We start from the raw sequence: 27,048 nt of genomic DNA, 5'->3' as shown, positions 1-27,048 counted from the left end.
ATGTTAGAAATCGCCAAAGAACCGGAAGACCAAAAACTGTTACAAATGACGGAAACTCTTGTAATCTCATGTTAGATGTAACTGAAAATCCAAAAACTTCAGTGTAGCAATTGCCAAGAAACCACAATATGAGTAAAGGCTCAGTTCAAAAAGTACCTCCAATTTTTGCATTTTTCCTCGACTTAGACAAATATTTGGCAACTTTGAAAACCCAAATTTACCTGCAGAGTCCATCTGGTTCCAACAAGATGGAGCACCACATCACTTTGGACGTCAAGTACGGCATTACTCGAATGAAACTTTTTCTGGAAGGTGGATAGGACGAAGGGGAGCAGTTAAGTGGCCAGCTAGGTCATCCGATTTAATCCCACTTGACTATTTTTGTGGGGTTATGTAAAAAATCGAGTTTATGTTAGTGGTCTCCAACGCATCCAAAAAATCCAAGAAACAATATTAAATGTGATTGCTGATATCCCTCCTAATACTTCAACAAATTCATTTGAAAACTTTATGCAACGTATTTACTATTGCCAGGAAGTAAATGGAGAACATTTCGAACAATTGTTGTAAAATTATTGTTTTTTAAATGTTAATTTGTTTTTTTCAATAATGTAATTTTTTATTTAAATTTTTCAAAAAGCTTTCGTAACAATATGTTCACTATTTATAATCATTAAATTGCAACTTGCACCATACCGTTCTGTTTTCTTACTTGGCCGACTGAACGTAGTGGCTTCGCTTGTATTAACACAAGTTTTTACTAATTTTTATGCGTTAGACCCAGAAAACTCAGTCGCCCAACACTAATCTGAGTTTGGACCATCAACACCACCATAAATTCTGTATTAGAAAAACCTTGATTTAAACGTTTTATGTGGATTTTATGAACGTATGAACCCCGGTGTCAGTACTAAATATAGTACCTTACAGCCATATTTTAATTATGCTCCTTTTCTACATTTAAAGACTTTTGACACTTGAAAGAAATCGGTTCAGATGAAAATCTCGAACGTTCAATTATTGTTCGACCTTGATGTCCGGTGTTCTACGGCTGTCCAATCACAGATCATCAGTTACGAATTTAGATTTATGTATTTCATAATAATAAATCCACTACGTTTTGTTTATATTTGAAAATAACGTGTTTATAAATGTATGATTATATTTCTGTTTTTTGTTTATATAACCAAAATTATTTGCGTCTGCGTTTACAGCTTATGCAATTTTTAAATCGGCCGCATTGTCAAGTATATATGATTTAAAGCAATTCAAGCATGCGTTGGAAATAAATTACTATTGTTGTCGTTATACAGACCATTTGCAAGGTGCACAGGGTGAGGAAATCTCTCAATTGTTATTTTACAAACGTATGTCAAGAAAATTTATTGGCGTTATATTTTCGTCAAGACTGTTTATGAATATCCACTAAAAGAAATGTTTTATAGTACTGTTGTGAAAAAGTGACGAGACATAAATCGTCTACCCAATTTACACAGTTTTCAGCTAAAAATAAATTGCCATAATTTTTAAGGAATTACAGTCTCGATAAATATATCTTCATACATCTCACTTTGTTACCTCGCCAATGGCATTAGAGTATCAAGCCATCGACTGTATGCAAAACTTTTAAAACTAATTGAGGCGATGTTATCGATCACTGCTTTTATTGCACACTTTATCCAATCTACTTAAAAAAAATGAGTACGAAAGAAATTGGAAATCTAAATTTATTGCTCGGTTCATTTTATACCTATAATTCAGTCGAGAAGGAAAGTTGAAAATTTGAGTAATAGATTTTCTGTCGTAGCTAGAACCAATCTAAAAAATTGACATCGGGTGAAAGATATTGTCAAAGTTGGGTAGAAAAGGGACCGACTATAAGATTGTATTGCATGTATTCTCGATATAGCATTAAAGCACTAACCTGAACGCGGTGTTTACTCAAGCGACAATATCACAGAGATGTGCGGACTGTTCAGTAGATTAGGTTCTAGAACATCAACTCAAACGACTAAATCAGAAACTATTGACGCGAAATAAATACATCTAAAATATGTTTAGAACTTCGACGTTATTGTCTACGATTCGATAACACAAATCCTGTTCAGTGGGCGAAACTTTTCCGGAACATGACAAGACTGTGACCTACATGAATTACAGCCCCCAATAAATCATTCAAAATTAATCAGACATCCGAGAAATTTCATCACCAACAGCTAACGCCTGGCAACAAGGAAAGAATAAAAAGCAGTTTTGGTAAATGATGAAAATCATCTGGATTTTTCATGCTCAGAAACTTTGAGCATAATGTTTAACATTACAGTCACTATTAAAACACGAGTTTATACATACTGTTTCCAAAAAATAGTAACAAACATTAATAAAACAACTGAGTTTTTTCTAATGAGTATTTATAAATAAAAACCTATTGTTCCTGGGGTTAAATCGCAGCGTCCGATAGTTTCAAGCCTACATATTAATTGTGTTTATAAGCTTTTGTCGTACCTTGGAAATTTGGATCTACTAAAAACAGGATTATTAATTGCCACTACAGTTGCAACTGTAATGAAATCATATATTTTCACTTTTGTTGTATAAAAAAAAGTACTTCAACGTGTTAGAACACTTGTATTTTAACTGTAACCGTAGGGTATAAAGAAAAGGATTGGAAAAGTAATAAAGGAAATGAGTATCGATTTAAGACAGAACGAATGAAAATTGTTTTAAAATGATGTTTAATAAAACTGGAATTTCAGTTAAATCTCATCTTAGCCATAAAGAAACCGGAGCAAAAATAGCTGATCGAAACTATTTAAAAAGTTTGCACAATTTGTTATTTTGTGCTTGATATTTCTGTTACAACGAAGATTGTTTCCACCTGAAACATTCAACATGTGGGGTGTAGTAAACAAAATACTAAAGTATTTTCAAATGTTTTTCAACCGTTTTGAAATTTTTATGGGGACGTTGTGCATTTCTTTCGGGTATTTGATTTGTTGAAATAAGCAACTTTCCCAAAATCGTGTTCAGTATGTAAATTTAATAGAAAACTTTAAATATACCTTATCTATCAAAAATCTCGTACATTTTTTTTTTGTTTTTTTTTTTAATCTCGACGTCACCATCGAGGGAAAATCTCAACACCGATTCATAAACCACAACTGCAGAAGTATCTTATTACGTAAAATTTAAATAAGATTTATTATTGTAAATTTTGGACATGACATCACCAGGTTCTGGGTGGGGATGAGCAGATAACTTTTGGTTTGCTTTCACCATACAATATTTCTAATAATATACATGTAAAATTTGACAACATCGGTCTGGTAGTTTCGAAGATCATCTGTCTAATAAAAATTGATACACACAAATAACGGACAAACGAACTGCAGACGGTCGGAAATGGGAAACCTATTTTTTGTACCCTAGGAGTCATGAAACGTCGAGAATACATAAAAATAGCCAGTCGCCCGATGGTTTTAATATACCGACTGTCTTGAACATGGCGGATTAACTCTTCAGTACGTTATATACGGTGGTTTCGGGAGTCCCAAAAAAATAATAAAAACATTCTTTATAACGTAGATAACGAAAACATCGTGGTTTTATAAAAGTAAAATTGGCAACACTGTACACACCTAATGCGTGAATACCTCCGGTTTACTTTCTGGTTTCTTAGTAACGATGCTGACTGAAATCCACCTTCGCTTTATATCCGGCAAACATTGTTGTCAAATGGAATTTTATCAAATTATTACAAAAGCAACACAGGCATATCTTTGTACATTCTAACGGAAACGGTAATTAAACATGGTCATGGGCGAGAAAAATATTAACTAAAAGTTTTACTACTAGTTATTCTGATAACGAATGAGTTGTTTAGTTGTTAAACGTAGCAAAAGAACCAATTTTAAAATCATAACTCCACCAAAATGTGAGAAGGATTTTTTTTACTATTTTTCCCAGATTCACCAGTTGTTTGTTAAGAGCGTAGCGGAGAGTTAATCCGCCATTTTGCAGACACCCGGTATAACACTTTCTCAGCTTAGGTCAGTAAGTAAAAACAGGTCTAAAGACTTCCCTATGAAGTACAGTCGAGCAAATACAGCTTTTTTAAAGAATAATAGAACTTAATTTTGTGAATTTTATTATTTTTACTTCCCGAACGTAAGCTAAGAAAGTATCGTAATCGAGTTCATCGGACGACTTGCCAGTTTCAGGTTTTCTGTACGTTTCATGACCACTAAAGTACGGATGTATCTCGTCCGTCTGTCTGTCTGTTGTCTGTGCCAATTTTTATAACTACAGATAATCGACGAAACTACTAAATCGATTGCGGTCAAATTTTGTATGTGTATTAAGAATATCGTGTAGACGGAAAGTGCTAACCAACAACCTTTAGACCAATTTTTTATGGTAACCCCTGGAACTTAAAAGAAAGATTTCTGTAGCGTAAATAACACTCCCCACAGCTGCTGCGTCGGGAAGGACGCAATCCGCACAGGTATCGACATAATCAAATATATTTAAAGTAGATATAACCAATGGGAAAAATATATTGCGACGAAATTTCGGAGGATAAACGGTGTGGGTCCGGAATTCCGCCGATAACGCGTGGGGGTGGCGCGCCTTAGACCGACTGGTGTCGCTGACATAGTAACACGTCTGGCAGACCTAGGCTTATGCGGACACCTGCAGGCCATCGGGGGTGGCGCCTCCGGTCGGGAGCGGTAGTCGCTCGGGCTCCAGCTTCCTCTCCGGGGAAGGGAGCACCGGGGTTGCTTTAAAATCGGAGACACTTATCTCCAGGTGGTCTGGTGAGCGCCCGCGAAAACACGAGTTAAAATAAAACGGAGAAAATTATTAACAATAATCGGGTTTTATTCCCTGGCACCAGCTACACGGCTAAAATAATAAATTTTAGGGCTAATTCTTAAATAACTACGATCGTTCCCTCCTGGACGGCGACTTCCTTTTGACGGTAACGAGCCACTATTCAGTTGAACCCGTGACTTTCGTGTTAGTAACTCAACATTTACATAGCACAATTACAGAATTTTCCACAAGTTCGTCGGTGCTATTGTACTAGTATAAAATGTTGTGGTGCAATATGGATTTTGCGAGAGAATCTGGAAGCTTAGGGTAAAAAATTAAGACGGATTCATAAACCACAAGTATAGGAGTATGTTGGTTTTTAAATTTAAATCATGTTTACTAAAAAATTGAGGGAGCGTCATCAAATTCTTGGAGAGGATGATTAGCAGAGTTAGGCACAGCTGAAGTGATGGGGAATCAGACAAAAATCAGACAAGGGCGCGACGTCAGGCTGGTCGACTGGTCGACTGTGCAGTCTCAACCTTAGTGGTGTTTGATGCAATTCAGGGTTTATCTGATCAAGATGATCACAAAAATTGTGATGCTGAACAGTCATTTTTAATTTTTAAAGTATTTTAACATCTAGGAGAACTTGTATAAGTGGGGAAAACCTAGAAAAATGTTATTAAGAATTCCCGAAGCTGTAGGCCACGATTGCTATAGCGCTGGCGGTCGGACGGCAATGAGCATCATCTCCGTGATGCCGATGTCTGATGATTAGTCAAATTCTGCTTAGCGTTTTACCAATAAATCAATCAAATCGATTTTATTTTGGTCTACGGGCTTATACAGATTCCCTACTTACAAATTTATGTTCTACCTAAACATTTACAATACTTTAAATTCACTATATTTTCTTTGACTTCTTCCCTCACTTTTTCTCTGCCCTTAATTCCTTATACAGCATTTTTCCTCTACTCTCTCGTTTTTCTTTCATTTCTGTACATTCTTTCAACATATGCTCCATCGTTTGCTTAGCGTTTTACCATCTACACGATATTCGTAAAATACTTATAAAATCTGACAGCAATAGTTCTGGTTTCGGAGATTATTTGTCTAATAAAAAACGATAGAGACAAACAACAGACGACAGACAGACAAACGACAGAAAGGAAACGGGTGAACTATTTTTTCGTTCTCTGGAGGTATAAAACGCCGAGAAAACATGAACGCACCGAATCCTGGGAAGGACATTATTACAATATTTCCTGTACTTAGTATCGCGAGGTAAAAATTAGATCTACCGTTTCTCTCGTCTGTTCAGGATTTCGACATGTGACTTTCGAATCTTGAAATTTTAGATTTGTTTTCAGCTATCTAAAATAGTAAAACACCAACTAAATTCAAAATTTGGACAGGTAAATCATGTATCTATTCATACTAAAAACTTGTCCACGTCATGTCAAAATTTGATGTCAAATGTGGCATGATTTTTTATTTATGGCTTAATAATGTAATTCTCCTAAAAACATAAAATTTGTTAAAATTAACTTTGCAATGTCTTACAATGTACGAAAAGAACTTTCTTGAAAATTTCAGAATGATTAATTAACCTTGATACTATAATTAGAAGACAAGAATTAAAACTGATTTATTTATCTCCCCTAGAAAGTTAATGACGTCATCGTAAAAATATATGAATAAATGTTTGTTAGAAGATGCGCTTCCAGATTTGGGCATCTTTTGTTTTTAGAACCTTTTGCACTTGATTTTTAAAAATTAATAAACGAGTCAATTAATTTTGTTTTAATTTTTAGGTTTACCTGGTAGAGTTTTTTCCTCTGTCCATAATGAGGATTGCGTAAACATTTTTTCACAAAGATTTTCAAAAACATTTGTAGATGATATTGTCTCAACATTTTGTACATGTACTTCCATATTAATATTTTGTTCCAATTTTTACCTTTTTTACATCTTGGTTTGAGAGTGAGAATTCCAAAATACCTACTCTCTACCAATGTTAACATTATGTTCTTAAATTAATTCTGAGAAACAACAAACTAGTTATATTATAGTCAAACTAATAAATAATTTCTCTAAATATAAGTATAAAATGAAATTGAAATAACTTCTTACAAATGGACACAAAATATATAAGAAAACGAAATAAATTTCTAGGGTATATTTAAAAGCGAAACAGACTTGATTTAAATAGATCCTTAAAAATACATTTGAAATATATGTTATGGCACTGTGAAAATGACGCAGTTAAAACTCGAACCGGGTAAGGCAAATTATTCCTACCGACTCCCCAAGATTGTAACTACGTCTAGATGAGCTTATGGTTACTACGATTCACTGTGAAAGATTGGATTCGACCTTGTGAACTCACGAAAATCTGCAGATAAAAGCTTATGGATAGGTATAACAGATTGCCATAAGTTGTGCAAAATAAATGTTGACCCAGATCTTGCTACACAAAGACAGCAAAATCAAAGTAATCTGCTAAAATCATCAACTGACATTCAGTTAACATTATTTTTTTTATAATTTTCTTTACGACACCTAACATCGGCTGCGAGCCACTGGTCTGGAGTGGAAGGGCTTAAATTTCAACCGCCTAGCTCTACTCATGAGACACCAATGTATTTGAGTCTGTTTTATTAAGATTTGTTTCAAGCTATGTCTATATAACTATTGCTTTCTAGAATTTATAAATAATTAAGCAAGTAGTTGGATTTTGTGCGTAAGTCTAGTTTGTGTACAAATTAAAATTGTTACATTTTAGCTTACTTGATCCTTTTAGCAACTTGTCGATTAAATGTGGATCAATTTTAAGATCATATTTGGGTACCTACTTACTTGTGTATTTAGTGTTGGCAAAACAACTACAAAAAATAAGTTAATTGAAGTTTGCACATGTTTATTGCCGCAACGTAAATCTAATTTCACATTTATTAAACAAGTGAGCTTTGGGATTGGTTTGGGTTGCTCTTATAAAAAATGATTTCAGTTCCATCCGACACTTTCAAATTACAAGTAAATGGAAAAGCAGTGATCGTGCCTGTTTTTGAAAACAACGCAGATGAACTAAATCATGTACGACCGTAAAACATGCAATCTGAAGTCGCGCAGTAACAAATAGTCATCTTATTATTCAACTTCTTATGGAATACGTGTTTCGAAACAAAGATATTTGCGCCAAAGTGAGATATTAATATTTCGCATTCCAGACGTATGACGCTATGGGACTTCACTGCCCTTCTACGGATAATGAATTAAAGGAATGAAACAGACATTCACGTTATTCCAACTCAGTAGATATAATTAAAATATGTTTGCTTTTGTACGTTTATGAGTGGACGAACCCCTTTTTGCCTAAATGCACCGATGCGGAAGCGCATCATCATTTGAGAAAACTGTCATTTCCACTACATATTTGTGAGGAGGTTTTCAACATTTCTGTGCTTGGCGGTTAAGCGGTACTCTTTATGGCGGAAAATTTTACGTAATTTATATTTTTAAAACGACCAAAGTTTAATTTTCACGTTCCACATTAAACGAGAAGTTTAAATTCTGGAGTTTGCAACATAGTTTTGAGACAAAAACAGAAAAGGTTCGTAATACACGTATTTGCTATAGGTATGTAATTACTTGAAAATTAAATGATTTTATAATATTAATTTCGAATACATATGTGTATATTATATAATAAAAAAGTGCTGTGGGAACTGCATTAAAGCATTTAGACGACAGAAGTTATAAAATTTCCCAACTTTACTTTTCTAATGGACTACTTTAATTACTTAATTACTCATTGTGGACATATTTAAATTCATAAACATGTGGAAACGGTGTGCAATTTAACCACTAACAACACCTCGCCACATTAACCGTCATTTACCTGGTTTATATACACTTATATATAACTATTTGATCATACTGTGTTGCTTACAGAAGATGTAATATTTGTCTAGTTAGTTTTAAAACGTTGCAGTACATCCAAATAAGTAGCCCCAAGAAAAAAAAAAGCGTATCTATTTTATTGCCTGAGAAAAATGAGGGTTTGAAAGAATAGAAAATAAAATTGCTTGTTTGCGTCAGTCTGTAAATTTTGAGTCGAGATTTGGTTGTTATTTTTCTCATTTTGTTTTGTTTAATTGTTCTAAAATAGTTCGTTCGATACGAAATGCCAGTGGGAACAATGGTCTGAGATTGTGTTAGGAAACTGCTTTATTGTTTCCTAACGAACGTCATTATTTTATATTTTCTTTTAATTTTTTTTATAAAGGATTAACCATTTGGTCAACGCGTCTTGTAATTTTTCTTTGGCGTTTTGTTTGAGTTACATAAATCAGCTTTTGTAAACTTACATCTAATGATGAAAAATTGTTTCTAGGGTTCCGAGTTCCTTGATTAAATTTTTTTCAAGTCTGAATAGGTTGTTATTTTGTGGCATCTCATTTGAAGCGTTTTTTGGTTTGTAATGTAGAATTACTATTAAATTTTTAATCGTATGCCATTTCTCAAAATACAGGGTTATTCACGAGAAGTTAGACGCCTAAAAAATTCAAAAAGCAACCAACAATGTAATTACGTAGCATTCTTTGATATTTATTAGCACTGTTTTTTAAGTAAAACATGGTTAAGTATTTTTGTTTTGATAATTTGGAAATAAAAATCAATAGTTAGGTTAAAAGCAAAACCAAACAAATTCAAAACAAGAGCTCGTCAGAGTATAATATCTCGTATACGGATAATGTTCATTATTCATTATACAACCATATATCACAATCATTACGTCAATATTGTTAGGTTGTTATAATTATGTTTTACTCTTTAAATTTTCTTTAGTGATAATAAATAACTAAGATGCTACTGAAACTGGTTGTTTTTCTTTTGGACGGAACGTCTTGTGAATAAGCCTGTTTGTATGATACAGGGTGTTTCACAAGAAATGATGAACCTTACGAAACTGAATAAACAACACAGAATGCGTTTTCAGCGTCATCATTGATGGTAACAGAAACACAAATTTCACATTAAACATAATAGGCCTTTGTGTTGTGTAAGTTTTGTCATAAATGTCAGTTCAAGAAATTTTTAGGTTATTTTGCTCTAGATCAGAGAGATTAATAATGAATTATTATTTATTAATTAATTAACAAACGCTCAAAATTAGGAGGTGCCCCTAAAACGTATTTTGGCAGAAATGGTGAAAAAAATGAATTCTGTGTTGTGTCGAAAAATAAAATATTTTCGAAGGAAGTATTTAAATCGCGTTTTTTAATTTGTTTTTGGCGAATTGTATGTAAAATTCGTAATTTTTTATTTATCCACACAAAATAAGTTCTGCTAATGAATAACGTTTCAGTATTTTAATTAAGATTCATTTACTGTGCGATGCATCGATGAATAAAAACTGCAAAAATGTCTGATATGGTATCGGCGAGAATTTTTTGCTCATGTGTGCGATGTGTAAATTAGTTTCTTTAAGTGGTTTATTTTTGTTAAAAATAATTTTGTTTCGGGCTTCAAGTGCGAGGTGAGTGTTGTGATGTGCCCACGAAGAAGGAGTCTGCAAAGATCGGCGCGGAAGAAAGGAAATCAGGATTTAACGGGTAAGTGTTACTATTAGGCTTTAGTCAACGCATTGTGTTTATTTCTTCAGTTCTTTTATTCTAAACTGATACAAAAATACGGATCTTAAGAGAGAAATAGTTATATTGAACAAATCCTTCCTTAACGAGTTAACATACATATATGCTTGTTTCAAGAAGAACTCAAACATCTCGTATTAAACCTGGTATTTTCGGCTGAAATAATTTGGAATATCTAATAGGTTTTCATCAATGTTAATTATAATTAAAAAATTTGATTTTTATCTCATTACATATTTCACTAAATTAGCAAACGTTTGAGATAATCATTTTAATTGAAAACACTGGTCTTCAATCTTTGAGTTTAGTGGGAAGTACATATTTATTAAAATTTCGGTTAATTAACTTTAGAATGTTCTTAATTCAAATGTAGTGTAGCACGGTTATTTTTATTAAACTTTAATTTCTTGTTTTCTGGACATTCCCCAGTTTATGGAGTGAAAATATCGATTTTATGCGATTTTTTTTCTGTCCATCTTCACCAAGAATCGCGTGATGTAAATGTAAAATTTTGCTTAGAACTTATACTTATTTGATCTCAAAATTTTTTGTTTAGTATTTTTTAAATCTTTATATTTATTAAACCTGTGTGATATTGAATGGCACCGTTATTAAAAATTAGTATGTATAAAGTTGATGTTAACTTCTATGGTATTTTTCTTTGTATACACAAAAATTTCATGTGTCAAGAAGCTTAAAGGTTAGAATTTTGCATTAATTTTTAATTGGGTGTTTTTTATATATATTTTTATCTTCTATGAAGGCGATTTTGATCGGTAATTTTGTCCTATTTTTGTTTTATCAAAAATTTGTTTACGTTTTTTTGTTATATATTTTGCAAGTATTTTATTTTATTTTTTATGCACTCTTTTCCTTATGTGTGTATGTTCAGACAATTTTTTTCTTTCGATTTTTCGTGCAGGAGAAAAAATGCCGTTTGTAATTTAAATGATATATTATTAATTGTTCATAAACCGTTTAATTTAGTGTCTGATTTTGTTTACAATCTATTTTAAACATTTCATTAAACTGTATGTCAAATAAAAAGCCCTTTGCTGCGTGTCGACAATATAGCCTTATTTTAACCTCTATTTTTACAAAGACATGTAGATATAAAGATTTTTAAAATTTCGGTATTCTAAGTGATCAAGTTCTTTTCATGTATACAAAAATTGATCACTGGATACTGGTTAAGAATTTCTTTCACACTAAATCATATTATCGAATTCTTTTTATTTTGCTTCTTTACTTTACCCAAACGCCAATCTGCCATACTGTGTCAGGATAAGGTCGTTTTAGAATTAAATTTTCCAGAATTTTTCTAATCTTGATTTATCCCATTTTTGTTTCCACATTGATACCTGCTCTGGGGTCCAAATTTTAACATATTTTTCTGTCTTTAAATAAAATTCTTATTTCATAAATAATATAGATAAGATATAATAATAAAAGATAATCCTTTTTGCAGTTAATAAGTTAACTGAGGTGATTTTATTATATATTTTTTCCTCTCTCTCATTACTGAAGTACAATAAAACATACCTAGCTTTTCCAAAAACTTATACACTTTGATTTTGCGAATTTTATTTTTTTATAAGAACCCGTATAAATAAAATAAAGATATGTATGCAGTGATAAAGTAAATATAAAAAAGGTGTTACGTATATGTTTTAAGTGAGTTTTTCCATAACAAAAGTTGATGTTGATGTCATCAACATTTTTGCAAGGAGACATATATTATTTCGGACAGATACAGTGAAATACTATTAATAAGAATACTGTATTACCAAAATTCCGTATTTTTGTAATTTAGTTTTTCCTCTTTTTTAATACAAATAAAAAATTACGGTTCTTATTTAAAATAAAAAAAAGCATTGTTAGTCTTAGAATATGGTCCAGAGTTTTATCAAACTTGTTGCAGGTTTTACGGACCACTGTATTGTGATAGATATTAATGATTTGGAAATTAAAGTTTTGTCTTTTGCAAGTTTTATACAACAATTTTAAATTAATAATAATAATATAAATTAAAAATGTTAATAATGATTTCTAATGCAACAACGTTGCCTTAATCAGCTAATTATTTTTATGCATTTAATGTGCAAAAAACTTGAATATAGTTTCTCAAATCGCATTAGAATAAATCGATTCCGGCCAACAATCACCTGCATGTAATGTAGGTCAACAATTCTGACCATCTCCTGGTTCATAATATCATACTCCACGGCAAAATATAGAGATAAATTGAGATTCTGCAAATGCTCACCAAAATTCCATCTGCATATATGAAAGATCTCTGCTCTGCTTTTTCCTTCACATTACGAGTGGGATGGTTTCATACAGTTCGTTTTATACTAAACTCGTTCAATAAGATTCACGTTTGCAGTTGACTATGAACAATGTCGTGTTCCGTCGTCGATATTTAATTTTTCATTAAAAGGAACCGATAAATTGTACACTAATTTGAGAGTGCGAACACAACCAACATGCTTATATGTATCAGCAGAACCACATAATTTGCAACCGAGTCATCGTTGGAATTGAATCCGTATGTCTTTTGTGAATTGACATGTTTAACGAACAACTACGTCACAGAAAACTTTTTAACAAAATTAATTTCAATTGAAACAGACACCCAAAAAGAGAAAAACTAAGATTCTTATAAACTGATTTTTAATTTTGATTTAAATTTGACTGTGACATCTAAGCTTGCTTTTTTAGTTTTCTTGCTTGCTGTTGCTTCCTGGATGAATAAACTTTACATTAACGACGCTTCTTTATGATTAAGTCATGTTTTCGAAATGGACAGACGGTAATTGGTGTGTGGGACTACTCAATTCGAGAGTCTTGGAATGAATTTCGTGAAGAATTTTCCAACATTGTCGACTTAAGCCCATTTTTGCAACTCATTATAACGATGTGTCATCAACAAAATCTTTTTTTATTGGTAAAATAAGTGTTTTCTTCAAGTAAAGTCAACATTACGAATCAATACAATATTTTTACCTTGGTGGCATGGTTCCATTAAGAATCCGAATAACATCGTAAGTTATTATTTTCTAGGACGTTTAAGTAAGTTTACCATTCGTTCCCACATTTGTTCTGATTGTTGATGAAAATAAGTTTTAACTTTTTTTTTTGGCTTACGTTACTATATCCCTCTAAACATAACTGATTCAACTAAAAATATTGAAGGACAACTTAACCTAAGCTTATTCCGCTAAACCTTTCTGTGTTATTGTGAGCAGGGTGAATGGCTTATGACCGAAAATTTGTTTTTTTATATAATGTTCGCTTTTACATATGCTTTTACAATACCCTTAAAAACGTCTCTGTCGAATATTTAGAGAGAAAATATTGGCATTTAAAAATACATTTTGCGAAGGAAAAACGTGTAAATTGAGATTTCGCTCGATGTTAGCGCTATTATACTTCATTTTACTTTATAGACAGATCTTTATGATTTTTAGGTTCGTAGATAAAATAAATATATTAGTTGCTTTCCTTAAAAATTAGTACTGTACCAAACTTGAAGCTTAAATTAGACAATAGATTAAATTTGTAAGGCTTGTCTGTAACCAATTAACATGTATTGAATTGATGAGTTAATACATTTAGAGCGCTCGTCCCTTAGAAAATGTGTGCGACCACTTTACTTACTGAAAAAAGTAAATATTCTATAACCCTTAAATAAAACTAATGTGATCGCTTCGGCAATAGACGAATGGGCAGACACATGGACACATAGTCACATGGAAATAAGATCATGGCATATTTATTATTATAATATATTTTCTTTAGTTATTGTTTGGGAAATAAAAAACATTATAAATAACACAAACAAATATTTTTATTTTTTCCTTTCCTTTTGTATGTATGACTAAAATCGATTATATCAAAAGTTGCTACATTGATTTTGTCTATAATGAATAATGATTAATGCAAGTGAACATTTAGGTTTAAACTTATTTCATGCTCTCTAAACTGTTGATTATCTATGCATAAGTTAGTATGGCTATGTGAGCATTTCATTATTTACTGAAACACTGCAATTCAATAAAGCAGAGTGTCAAATATTGAGTTGCGTTTCCAATTATTTTAATGAAGCAGCCATTCGTGTGTTGAAACCATCATCCATCATTAATTGGGACCACTTTAAAATGCTTTTAATGTATGCCTCATGCCTTATTAAATATCAAAACGATGAGATGGATATAAAAACGAAATTCAAAAAGCTATAGAGATTCCAACACATTTATGAATAACTGAAATTTCCCTGCATTTATAAAGAAGTAAAAGCATTATTACAAACTCAAAAGCAAAATATCTACTAGTACAGTCAGTTTTGTGTTCATTGTGTCATGTGGTATTTTGTTACCAACTTATTCTTTCAAAAATGGAAGAAATTGTGGAATTTTAGTTTTGTTATTGAACACTACTAAGTTTTTTTTTCTCAAATAAAAAGCAAATAGTCCCGACAGCCTAGATGATGGTCTCCAGATGTGTGTTTAGAAATAAATTTTAGAACCATGTTAAGATCAAACTATCAAATCATGCGTAATTTATTATAGAATGGGCCAAATTTAGTTTTTATTACTTATTAGTTGTATTTAAGTATTATCGCAATTTTTCTTCAATTTTCAAATATCTAAAAATTACATTTGCAGTCATATGTTTAAACAACAAAAATAATGTTTATCTGTCGCCTGTGGTCTGTTGGCGATTTTATTAGACTATTGGACTAATTGCTGTGAAATTTTATATGTATTTTATAAATATTGTGCAGGTGGTAAAACGCTAACCAAAATTTATCTGATTGTTCCCACTAACAATTTGATGAGGTCATTTTAATGCTGATGGATAAATCCTATTTAAAACTTACATAATACAATTACAATGATTTTACACATATGGTTTATTACTGTAGTTATAAATTTATTTTATTGAATAAATAAAAAACGGCTAACTCAGTTTTTCCCTAAATTTGCGAATACAGTACTGTTATTATTAGTATTATATTCCACCTATCCAAATTATGTACGTGTCTTTGCTAAAATATTGATAACGTCATCACATTTTTTTTTCATGGAAAAACTCACTCACTCACAAACACATATGATGCTTCTTTACTTTGACTTTAACACTGCACATATCTTCATTTTAACTTATAGCGGTTATGGAAAAAACTGGCAAAATCAAATCATTTTTCTAAGAAATTTAATTTGTTTGACTGCACTTCAGGGGCGGGGGAAGTTCGGTCTAAATAATCTTAGAATCAAACTGTCAACAAGATGCAAAGGTTTTTGCTTCAAAATACACTGTTAAGTACTTTTACATATCCAACTACACATGAACAACATAGGGGATTACGTATTAATTGTCATAAAGTAAAATCAAGTAGATGACAATTGATATAAGCATCCATCACCTAACAAAAATAAGAAATATATGTTATTGCATGACGGCATTGATAAAGTTATACGAAATAACTTGCAGCATAGTTATTAACTTCCACAATTATGTTAAAATAAAGCTCAATTTATGTCATTCGCCACCTCAGATCATAACAAATATCTTCTATATATTTTTTGTTTAACAAAGAGCCATTTTTAGATGTGTTACCTGTCACAATGAACTTGCAAAGGAACAAAATTTTTAAGATTATGTTCCTTGCAGAGTAAAATATTGTTAAGGAGCGTTCTTTAGACCTCCAGAATGTTATCATATGGTTCGTAAACATTGACATGTGTATAAACAAAATGTTTGTTATGGAAATAAATGAAATAATGTAGAACAAAGACATTATACACAAAACATGAAAATCTACATTTTATGATGCTGGGCTTTGTTACTACAGAAATGCTATGAGGTAAATTTGTTAATTTTTTAAGCCCTTTTTTGTGGTTGATTAGTGTTGCTGCCGAAATTTTCGTAAAATGCTTTGTAAATGTTTGTAGAGGTGGGAAATAATGTCCCAGTGTTCATAATTTGAGATATATAATGTTTTGACTACGGCCATAAAATATTAATTATTTCACCGTAACTACTACTTTTTGCTGGTTTTCCATTTTAAAAATAAAATAACTGAATGTGTATTACGTAAACTAGTGCCGCAATATCAGCTTTAGCGAGTTTAGACGGAACAAAAATCTTCAAAAGTTTATACATTTGTAAATGTAATTAATGAAACTAAAGTTTCGTGTTTATTTTAACTCCGTACCTAACTGTGATTACCATTTCTGCTTATAAATTACTTAAGGCTATCTAGGTCCTCCGTGCTTACACAGCAAATTTTATAAATAGCACCAAACAATGTTTTAACATGTGTTTAGCAAACAACTAGTCCCAGTTAAAACAAAATGTGACACTAGAATAGCATAATTAGATTCATAGTTGTCCGTTGAAATTATTATAAGCTTTTTCTTTTTAAGCAGAATAGGATATGCTTTTTAAATGTGCTATTTATTTAGATCTTCAATGGTAATTCACTTGTGTCAATTTGAAACGATTACTTGATGTAAAAAAAAATGGTCGAAGGTTATTTCGAAAGAATTTCCCTCGCCCCTGAAATAACAGGTATTTAATTGGAAAATCACTCGGAGTAGCTGTTGGAATTTCATTTGAAACAAAAGGCATGTCTACTCTTAATATAACATCTATTGAGCAGAAACATAACCTTACACTTTAAAACAAATCACTCCAATGGTTGGATGTGACAGAAACTGTTACTGTTATGTTTCAACCAGTGGATGGTACACAATGAATACAATAAAATTACAATAAAACATCCAGCTTTTTCGAAAAAATATAAAACTTGATCGTGTGAATTTAATTTTTTATGAGAACCTCTACATGTTTATATAAAGATATACAGGGTGTTTGCAAATTGCACCGACAAAAAAAACCTGAAAATTGGTCTGGATGAGTAGATATCATTAAGAAAAAAATGTTCTAATAAAAGTGTTTTAGTTTTCGAAATAAAATTTGGTCAAAATAGCATGTACGCTACTGAGTTAACAGTGATTAAAAAGATAATGTGGTTACTAAGAAAAATGTACCTATGTAGGTGCATTGTAATAATTAAAATAAAAAAACGTAATCTTCATTTCTTAGTGACTCTAAAAAAATCCGTCAAATTTATTGAGTTTTAAAATGGCAGCTTTTTCTAATGCCGAAATGACCGATATGGTCATGGAAACGCATTTTCAAGACAGGTTTTCAGTAAATGTCTGGGCAGGCATGGTTGACAACAATTTGATAGGTCCACACGTTCTGCTCCCTCGCTTAACTGCGGTTGCCTATTTAGATTTTTTAAACAACGATTTAGGAACACTTTTGGAAAAGGTACCCTTAAATGTTCGTAGGGATCTATGGTACCTTCATGATGGGGCCCCTGCGCATTATGCCGTAGAAGTGCGGGGATGGTTTGACCGAAACTTTCCAAACAAATTTATTGGGAGACATGGACCTGCGTTGTGGCCACCTCGTTCTCCCGATCTCAATCCCTGTGATTTTTTATGGGGTTACATGAAGCAGGTAGTTTATCAAACTCCATTGAATACGGTGCAAGAGTTGACAAATCGCATTCAAAATGTTGCTGCCCAGGTTAGAAATAATCCAGATATGGTTAGAAAAACGCAGCAGTCGTTAATTCGGCGAGCAGAAGCATGTGTACATAATAGAGGCCGTCATTTCGAAAACTTGTTGTAGTCGTTTGTTTAACGTTGTGTTAATTTTATTTTTTATTTTTATTTTGATTGGTAAAGTTTAGTTGGTTATCGTCGTTGAAAACTCTTATTCTTATTAGTAGTTTCTTTTTGTTAACTATGCTCATCATTAATAATAATAAGTCTGTACGTACATAAATAGAGAAAATGACGGCATCCTGAAAAATAACACGCGGACGATTACCTATCACGTCGGAATTCCAATGGAACCAAGATCGGCCGACCACTGTCTAGAACCGAGTTCTTATAAGAACTGAAAAATCTACCGCGGAACGCAAAAAACGGGAAAGAAGACCCGCGACCCTGGACAGTGGTTCGCCGCCCCTCGTTCTAATAGGACCTCGACGCAAGGAAAATTAAGTATAAATGACTAATTACTACCATATAAAATAATTCTTTACTCCAAAAATTTTAAACATCCAGTTAAAGTTCTTTCAAATTGATTGTTTCTGAAAAAATACTTTTGACTTTTTACTTGAGATTTTTCAAACTTCACTTTTCGTTGTCAGCTTTTGGTTGCTATGTTTTTACAAAACGTGAATTAATTGAATCTGATAGCACTTCTTACAGTGGCGCGAATAAAGCTTGGATAAAGGGTAAATTTACTTTGCAACTTTTGATAATACAACAGGAGTTTTTTTTCCTTATGCTCTCGGGGACCCCTCCAATTTTTTGTCGGTGCATTTCGCAAACACCCTGTATTAATGTAAATTTTCAAATGAGCTTTTCCTTTACAAAATTTTGTGATGACGCCATCAATATTTTTGCAAGGAGACGTATATCAGTTTGGATAGATGTAGTGTAATACTAATAATAACAGTTTTGTATTCCCAAATTTTCAGGAAAATGAAGTGAGCCGTTCCGGATTTAATCAATAAAATAAATTGATTCATTAATTAATTTTTGCTGTATATGCAGTTCTAAAAAAATATGATTCCAATGATAAATCGCAAGTAGATACTCATCATATTTTGAACATTACATTTAAAAATTAATAAATAGGATAATAGGATTTATTCGGCAAAATTTTGAAATGATGTCCATTTTTAGTTTATGTTTTAATTAAAAATTTACCATGCTTACGATAACTTTAAAACGTCTGCAAGATTTCAAAGCATTCGCATGTGCAGTTCCTGATTTAATAAAAAAATTTACTCATTCATGTTTTTTTTTTGAGTCCTCCTGAATAAGTAATTTTAAAATCTGTGAGTGCATTGATGAACCACAAGTATAGAGTCGTAATGTTTTGGATATTTCAGAGAGGATTTATTCGGCGAAATTTTGAGATGACTTTGTCAATTTTTTGGGAGAGGATAAACGAATAAATTGTGGTAAACAATTTACGATGATTACGATAAACCTTACGATGTTTGCAAAATTTCATTGGTTCTGCAATTTCTAAGTTAAATTGCAAAATGTTGTTACACAATTTTAATTTTTTCCAAAAATTTATGTGAAAACACGACACGGCTTCATAGATCACAGGTGCAGGAGTATCTTATTTTATAAAATAAAAAAAATACTTCTGTAAATTGGAGATGACGTCGGATTTGGTAGTGAGGATGATCAGTCAAATTCGATTAGCATTTTACCATATACATAATATTTCTAATATACGAACAAAACGTTTTTCCCTTGAGTGGAAGATGACATAATGGAAAAATATTTGTTTTAATGTTACAAATTTTTATGCTCTTTCGAGTAATTAGAAAAGTGTTTCATTTTCGTTTTAATGAATATTCTTTTTTATTATTTAATCAAGAATTGATTTATATTTTCATTTATTTTATGTCCTCCGTTCCGAAATTTCCTTCAGCAATTGAGATAGTGAGTATTAAAAATAGATACATGATGAAAAATTTGAAAAAAAAATTAAAATGGAGATGATTTAAAAAAAAAAACGTTGCATATAAGTTAATCACGCATTTAACGAGGCGTTCAGCGACGTCTGATTGGCGTAGAGTCGGTCACGTGGTATTCTAACGCCGTGTTAAAAATGTAATTGCAATCAAATATTTAATTGAGCTTCCATAAACCGGATCTTAGTCAGTTTGTTAATAATACGGATATTAAATTCTGAAAATGTATTGAAAATCCATGCATCAAACGCAGCGTCTGACCTTTTAGGAACCAAGTTGTTCTGTTTAAGAACAAGATTTTTAATTAAATTTATGTTCCAATAATTTAGTCATTAAAGTATTAATTTTACTCTGCTCAATAGAAGCTGCTTATTTATTTAGGTTTGTCATATGTAGAAGACTATCCTGGCAACTTTCTACATCGTTCAACAGTCATAACTCATAATACTGATTTCGGTACGTATGTGGCACTCGCCTAGTGAACCCTGAACATAATATAGTTACTTATAACATAATATATAAGATGATAACAATTACAAATATGTTAAAAGCATAAAAAATATTAACAAGATGTTTAGACCGATTTAGATCTACTATAATTAGTTGTATTAACAAAAAAATATCAGGTTTTCATTTTTGTAAATCACGTTACGGTCTACTTTTTGGTCAAATTTGTTTTGTCAACAAACTCTTGTGTGATTAGATCAGAAATTAAAAATAATCACCCGGTATAAGAGTACTGTTTCCTGGGCGTCTTTATTTATATTAATTAATCGGTAGCACATTATGTTTCTTCACTTTAATTAATTATATCCATCATCAGACCTACAAAGACTTTTTAATGTTTGAAATGATGTTATTTTGAGCTTACCAGATTATTGACGTGTGTGTATTGAATGTTACATTTTAGGTTCTATTATATGTATGTGCGTGGGTGTCAATTGTCGTTGCTAACTTTAGAAAGTGTAAGTAGTTGGTATCTTGATGGGCAAATACTGAAGCTTGACTTTCTGTTAGTTGGAAGCTTCCGATAAACTGGCTGCTTTTGGGTTGCTTGTCCGAAAGGTTCAAGGGTTTTGCGAATCGGACGTCGTTAACCATTATAACCTAAAATGTTTTATGCACGTCCTATCCATAGGACTTTTGTCTCTTTTAGGCAAGCAATCGAGGAGGAAATCATTGATGTAAATTATTACTATCATAATCCTAAGCGGTTTATTAGTGGCTGCCAATAAACACTTTCAGAAAATAGTACCTGTTCACTCCGGTTGCCTCTACTTTACTTGTATGGTTAAGTGGTGTCTAACTTGTAGGTATATAAAAAATATATTTTAAGATCGTGGAAGGGTTTTATTTCCTTTAGGACAAGGGAGAGTTATTTCCTTGAGTTCTGAGATGTAGACATATTTGTTTTAGAAGGTTAGTAATATGGTTTTTGGATAAAGAGTGTAAGGTTGAAGGTTTGTTGTCAAACATGTGGTTTGGATGTAACCGTTCTATGGTTCTAGTGTTGATGGATCTAAAGGTTTTTCCTATATATTTTTTGTCGCCTTGTCATTTGAGTTGTAATTAGTATACTCCAAGACCATTTTTCTATTTAGTTATTTTGTATTATGGGATGATAGGTAGCATTTTTTTTTTAATTTGGGAGTAATGTTGTCTATGTATGTGAGAATATAGTGCATTAGTGTTTTTTCAAGCTATTGGACGGTGCTATCTGGAAGATCGTCGTTGATTGAATGCAGCCATTTTGCGATCGTACAAGGGATGACTTAGTTTGTATTAGTGAGTACTCAAAGTTTAATCTCAAGTGGAAGAAGTATTTTTAAATCAATGTTGAAGAAAGAAAACAATTACACAAACTGTATAAAGAAAACCACATAAAGCTACTCCAACTGGTATATAAATGTGAAGATTTGCTGCTACTTTGACTCATTTCAATAATTTAATTTTCAGCAGCGTAAACAATATTGCATTTAGCACATACATAATAATATTTTTTGATCAGGTTTCTAAATCTTACCTAAAATAGTGAGCTGAACAGGTCTTCCTGTGACAACAAATCCGAAGGCATCTTCGGCTTCACACTGCCACTTTCCGTCGTCTTCCAACCTAACATTGTCTATAAACAAATTCCCACTAGCGTCCACTAGGAACCTATGCCCGATAACACGTTTGTTATTAGTGTTGTCTTTGAGGATGGTCTGCACAATCTGTCCATCCTTTAGCCAGATACTGGTGCTAAAGTTTATATTGACTGCACACTCCAGCATCAACTTGTCGTTTTGCTTGGAGTACATCTGCGTGAACTCCGGTTTTGGAGAGTTGGGGCCGTATTCGTAGCTCAGATTCGTACGACTGTCAGCTCGGATTGAACGATGATGTGCACTTCCGGTGTGTGGATGGCGTGTGTGAGATTTTGTTTCCGCATGGCCTGAAACAGAATATTACGTCTGTTAGTTGGGTGTGCGTGTTGACGGGCAGGATGGAATTCACAACTTTTCGCTACGAATTATGGGGCTGTCGACGAAACGTTTACGTTACGACTTGTAATGTATCGCCCTTGTGAACTGCACTCAATATTGAATAATGACCGCATACGTGCGATAACGTTCCATCGCTCCGTTCGTCTGTAAACTTGCCAAAATGTGCTACGGATGACCTGTTTTGTGGGAAAAAAAAACTGCTGAATAAACAACGTATTGTTACAACTTGTTGTGGATGGTAGATAGCTTAAATAAATAAAAACTATGTAAACATTTTCAATATGCTGAAACCTACCGCATGTTTTCTACATTTTTCTGCTGTAATACGCAATTTAATTCAACTGTTTTGTGTTGTGAGATTTGGACCTACAAAACCAACAAGGGCTAATAAAAAAATTGGCAAACAACAGTGCAACAGTGATAAACACGTTTGATAGTGATAAAATAGTTATTTGTGCAATCAGCTCCTGAAATAATACTTCAGGGCACGACAAGAATATCGACTAATAAAGAAAATGCTTTGGAGAGTAATCCACTCACCCTATGAATCGCAGTCAATAATACGTGCATGTTTGATATTAGTGATATTTGACTGATCCCATACTTTTGCTCTCTGTATATTTTTCTCCCTTTCCAATGGCAGTAAAAGCATTTACTGAAGTTTATTCAAATGATTCGAGTTACTAAGGAGTTTATTACGTACTCTCGAAAATAAATTGTAGAATTATATTGTAAAGTTTTAAAACTTATATACGTAAATTAAAGAAATGGTCTAAGACATAACTTCCTTTACTTTTAAAACAAAATCACTTCTGCATGCATATTTAGAGATTTATTTAACTAGCTTCTGCCCACGGCTTCGCTCACGAAAATTTGGGTTTCCGTTGTTTTCTCATAATTGTAGCAGTCACAGTCTATTTCTTTTAAAATTGGATGTTCTATCTCTGGAGGTACCTACTTTTGATTTTTAGAACGGAAATAGACAATATCTTAAAAATTATGTAATACAAAGACGAGGACTAAAGAGGACTATGACAGTCGAGAAAGAGAAAGAGGTGTGCAAGGATAGGGGTCCAAAGCACCCTGTCGTCACGGCCAACCCCGCTGGGATACCGGTGTGATGATAAATCTGTAAACACTATATAGGTATGGCAAAACTGGTTTACCTGTCATATGAAATGTAAGGTCGCTAAACACATCTATATATACAGGATGAGTCACTGAAAAAGTCAAAGACCAAATTTGTACTGTTTTTTTTGTGGAAATTATTTTTAACTGTACATAGTGTTCTAACACACAACCTTGTTTTTTTAAACATCTTGTATAAGCTTGCATATTTTAATTGGCCTCTTCGTAGGATTTACAACCACAGTTTCCTTTTGAATTCCGATGCGATGTTGCCTCGCTATTCCAATTTTCTTGAAATATTTTGGCAATGGAAATTTCAATGTACAGAGTGTTTAAAAAAAAGCTAAAACTTTACAGTTTTCAAATATCGATATTTCAGTTCTTTCAAATGGAATAGTCTCTTAAAAAAGTAAAAAATCGCAGTAACTATCGACTTAAAAACAGTATTAAAATATAGGGTGTTGTGTTTGAAAAAATTGGTCCAAGGTTACTTCCACAGAACTTCCCTCACTCTTGAAGGACAGTCCTACAAATTCCGTTTCTTTGAAAAATTATAAAAAAAATTGTTTTCTGATAACCTTTATTATATTAAAAGCCAGTGGTGTAAATGACACCTCGAACCCCCTGCGTCGTGGAGGCGCAAATTTCAAATTCATTGTCATACTGTATTACTATACATGCTTAAGTTCGATTGTTTATGTTTATGCATTGAAAGAATTTCACGTAGCAATTTGTTTAATTTGAATGAGTTGTCTCCTCAAAACAAAGGACTAAAATTATTAATTAAGCCACAATGGAATAAAATGTTTTGAATATGATTATTATTATTCTTATTGATCATAATTAAATAAAGACGTGGGTATTCTAGATTTTCTAGAAAATGAGGTTTTTAATTTGATCAATAAAAAATTGTTCGAAGGCTACAAGTAGGTATAATTCGACAAATCTCGTTCTTAAAAAAAATTATAAAATTTGATTTTACGATTTTCGTTTTGTGATAACCGCTGTAGTAAAAACCATGGCATAAATAACACCCCCTCAGCCCCTGCGCCATACGGACAATGTAAAATATATTTAAAGAACGTAACTAACGGGATAAAATGTTCTTCAGCGCTAGGTAATAGCAGTCTGAAGCTCAAGTGTTTATTTATGTTTATACATTGAAAGAATGGCAAATAGCAATTAGTTTGATTTGAATGGATGTGTCTTCTCAAAACGGAGGACTAAAATTATTAATTAAAGCACAATCGAACAAAATGTTGTGAATATTATAATTCTTGTTTTATCATTATACAGGGTGTTCGCTAAGTTGAGACATTCCTTTTAACACGTAGTTTTATGCCTTGCTCTAGAGCGATTTAGCTTCTATTACCTTAGTAAAATTTCAATATTCATTGATTTCATCTTTTTATAAATTTTAGAAATTTTTAGAGACGGTCCTGTCCAAAATTTCTAATTAAATATTAGCGTTTACAAAAAATATCATTGTCATGGATATGAATTTAGAGTATTGTCAGAGCTGTCATTCAAATTTATTGACATGGCTCATTTTCAACGTGCTTATCGTTTTGAAAATAGTGAGCTTGTAGATGTTAATACTCTATGGAGAATGTCACCAAAACGCTGCTGTGGCGTCGAGAATGTATGCAGAAAGATTCCTCCGAAGGCATCCCCCTGGGCCTCGTCAATTTACGAATCTCGTACAGCGAGCTAGAGAAACTGGAAACTTACAGGAACATCGTGGAGGACACGCCGGTAGACCAAGACTCCAACAGATGTTAGATCTAGAAGAGGAAATGCTAGAAATAACAGGCGAAGATCCAGCAATTAGTACCCGACAAATTGCTCATCGAATAAATACATGTCAGCAAAGTATGGAGCACATTACGTGAAAATCAGCTCCATCCTTATCACGTCCAACGTGTGCAATCTTTAATACCTCCTGATTATCCCCGAAGAGTACGATTTTCAGAATGGCTTTTGGAACAAACTATGAACCATGAAAATTTTATTAACCAAATTCTGGTCACTGATGAAACAACATTTACTCGTAATGGTACAATGAATTTTCGTAATACCCATGTATGGGCCTTTGAAAACCCGCATGCAATTCGCCGCACAAATTTTCAGGACAAATTTTCGATAAACATATGGGCTGGCATTGTAAATGGTATACTTATTGGATCATTTATTCTACCGGATCGCATGGATGGTATGCAGTATCTCAACTTTTTGCAAAACGATTTGCCTGAATCACTGGAAGAAGTTCCATTAAACATTAGGCAGAACATGTGGTTCCTACATGACGGCGCACCGTCACATTATCGTCTGGAAATGCGGAATTATTTAAACTACGCTTTTCCTCATAGGTGGATAGGGCGAAATGGCCCCATTGCCTGGCCGCCCCGTTCGCCGGACCTAAACGCTTGCGACTTTTACTTATGGGGGCACATGAAGCAGTTGGTTTATACGAGTGAAATACACACAGTTGAGGAGCTACGAGATCGTATATTTAATGCCGCTAACCAAATTCGACAGCAACAAGGGCTCTTGTCCTGTGGCAATTCCTGGATACGAAGATCAAGGCTTTGCATTGCAAATAACGGCAACAATTTTGAGCATTTACTGTGAATTTCTCAAGTGTGCAGTGGCAGTGAGAATTCTTAAGTTAGACATTTCGTAAAACATCAGTTCTTTGTTTTTACATTTTATTTCTTCAAATAATTAGCCATCTGATTAATTAAATTCTGTTGTGTTACTTTTCCGTTATCAATTTAGTACATGAATAAATCAAACAACTTACAGTTGTGTTCACCTAGATAGTTTATAGATTTTTCTTATCGTTTCGAATAGGTAGACGTTTTAAATCTTGAACTACGAAATAGAAATAAAGAGTTAAAATCAGAAACTTCCAAACAATTTTTGAAACGTCATAAAGGGACAAGTACTATTGACATTATTAGAAAATATGACAACCATGGTAACAATGGATATTGTATAGGTAGGCATCGTATTCCAATTAGGATAGAATGAACAGGACCGAACTCAAAATTTTAGAAAAGTACAATTAAAAATAACTATCTAACATTCTTACAATGCCACTTTTGCTTAAGTGACTTAGGCTAAAACCCTTTAGAATTAAGTATAGTAGCACGTGTTCGAAGGAATGTCTCAACTTAGCGAACACCCTGTATAAAGATGAGTGTACTCTTCAAATTTCATTAACATGGATAATACTAGTACAAAAGAAAAGTAGTCATTGCGTATTACCAATGTAAGAAAAAAAAAAGAAGAGGGCCAAGTTCGGCATCGAACCCTCTACCGCAGGTTGCCAGTTCTCCGATAATGCCACTGAACTACTTCGCTACGGAGA

General features: G+C 32.6%; 1 protein-coding gene across 2 annotated transcripts in view; it reads right to left on the bottom strand.

Moving 5' to 3' along the window:
- The window catches only part of LOC135135394 (hemicentin-1), a 454,269-nt gene that overhangs the window by 160,354 nt on the left and 266,867 nt on the right, over nt 1–27,048 (bottom strand). For both annotated transcript variants that reach the window (XM_064064429.1, XM_064064430.1), the window contains exon 3: nt 22,085–22,495. In XM_064064429.1, coding sequence (XP_063920499.1) covers nt 22,085–22,495 — 411 coding nt within the window. The remainder of the gene's footprint in view (nt 1–22,084; nt 22,496–27,048) is intronic.

Source organism: Zophobas morio, unplaced genomic scaffold, assembly GCF_036711695.1.
Source record: "Zophobas morio isolate AGI-343-1 ecotype UQ-CSIRO unplaced genomic scaffold, CSIRO_AGI_Zmor_V1 ptg000024l, whole genome shotgun sequence".
Classification (NCBI taxonomy): Eukaryota; Metazoa; Arthropoda; class Insecta; order Coleoptera; family Tenebrionidae; genus Zophobas; species Zophobas morio.
The sequence above is the reverse complement of the archived record's forward strand: the minus strand, read 5'-3'. Positions and strand labels throughout refer to the sequence as shown.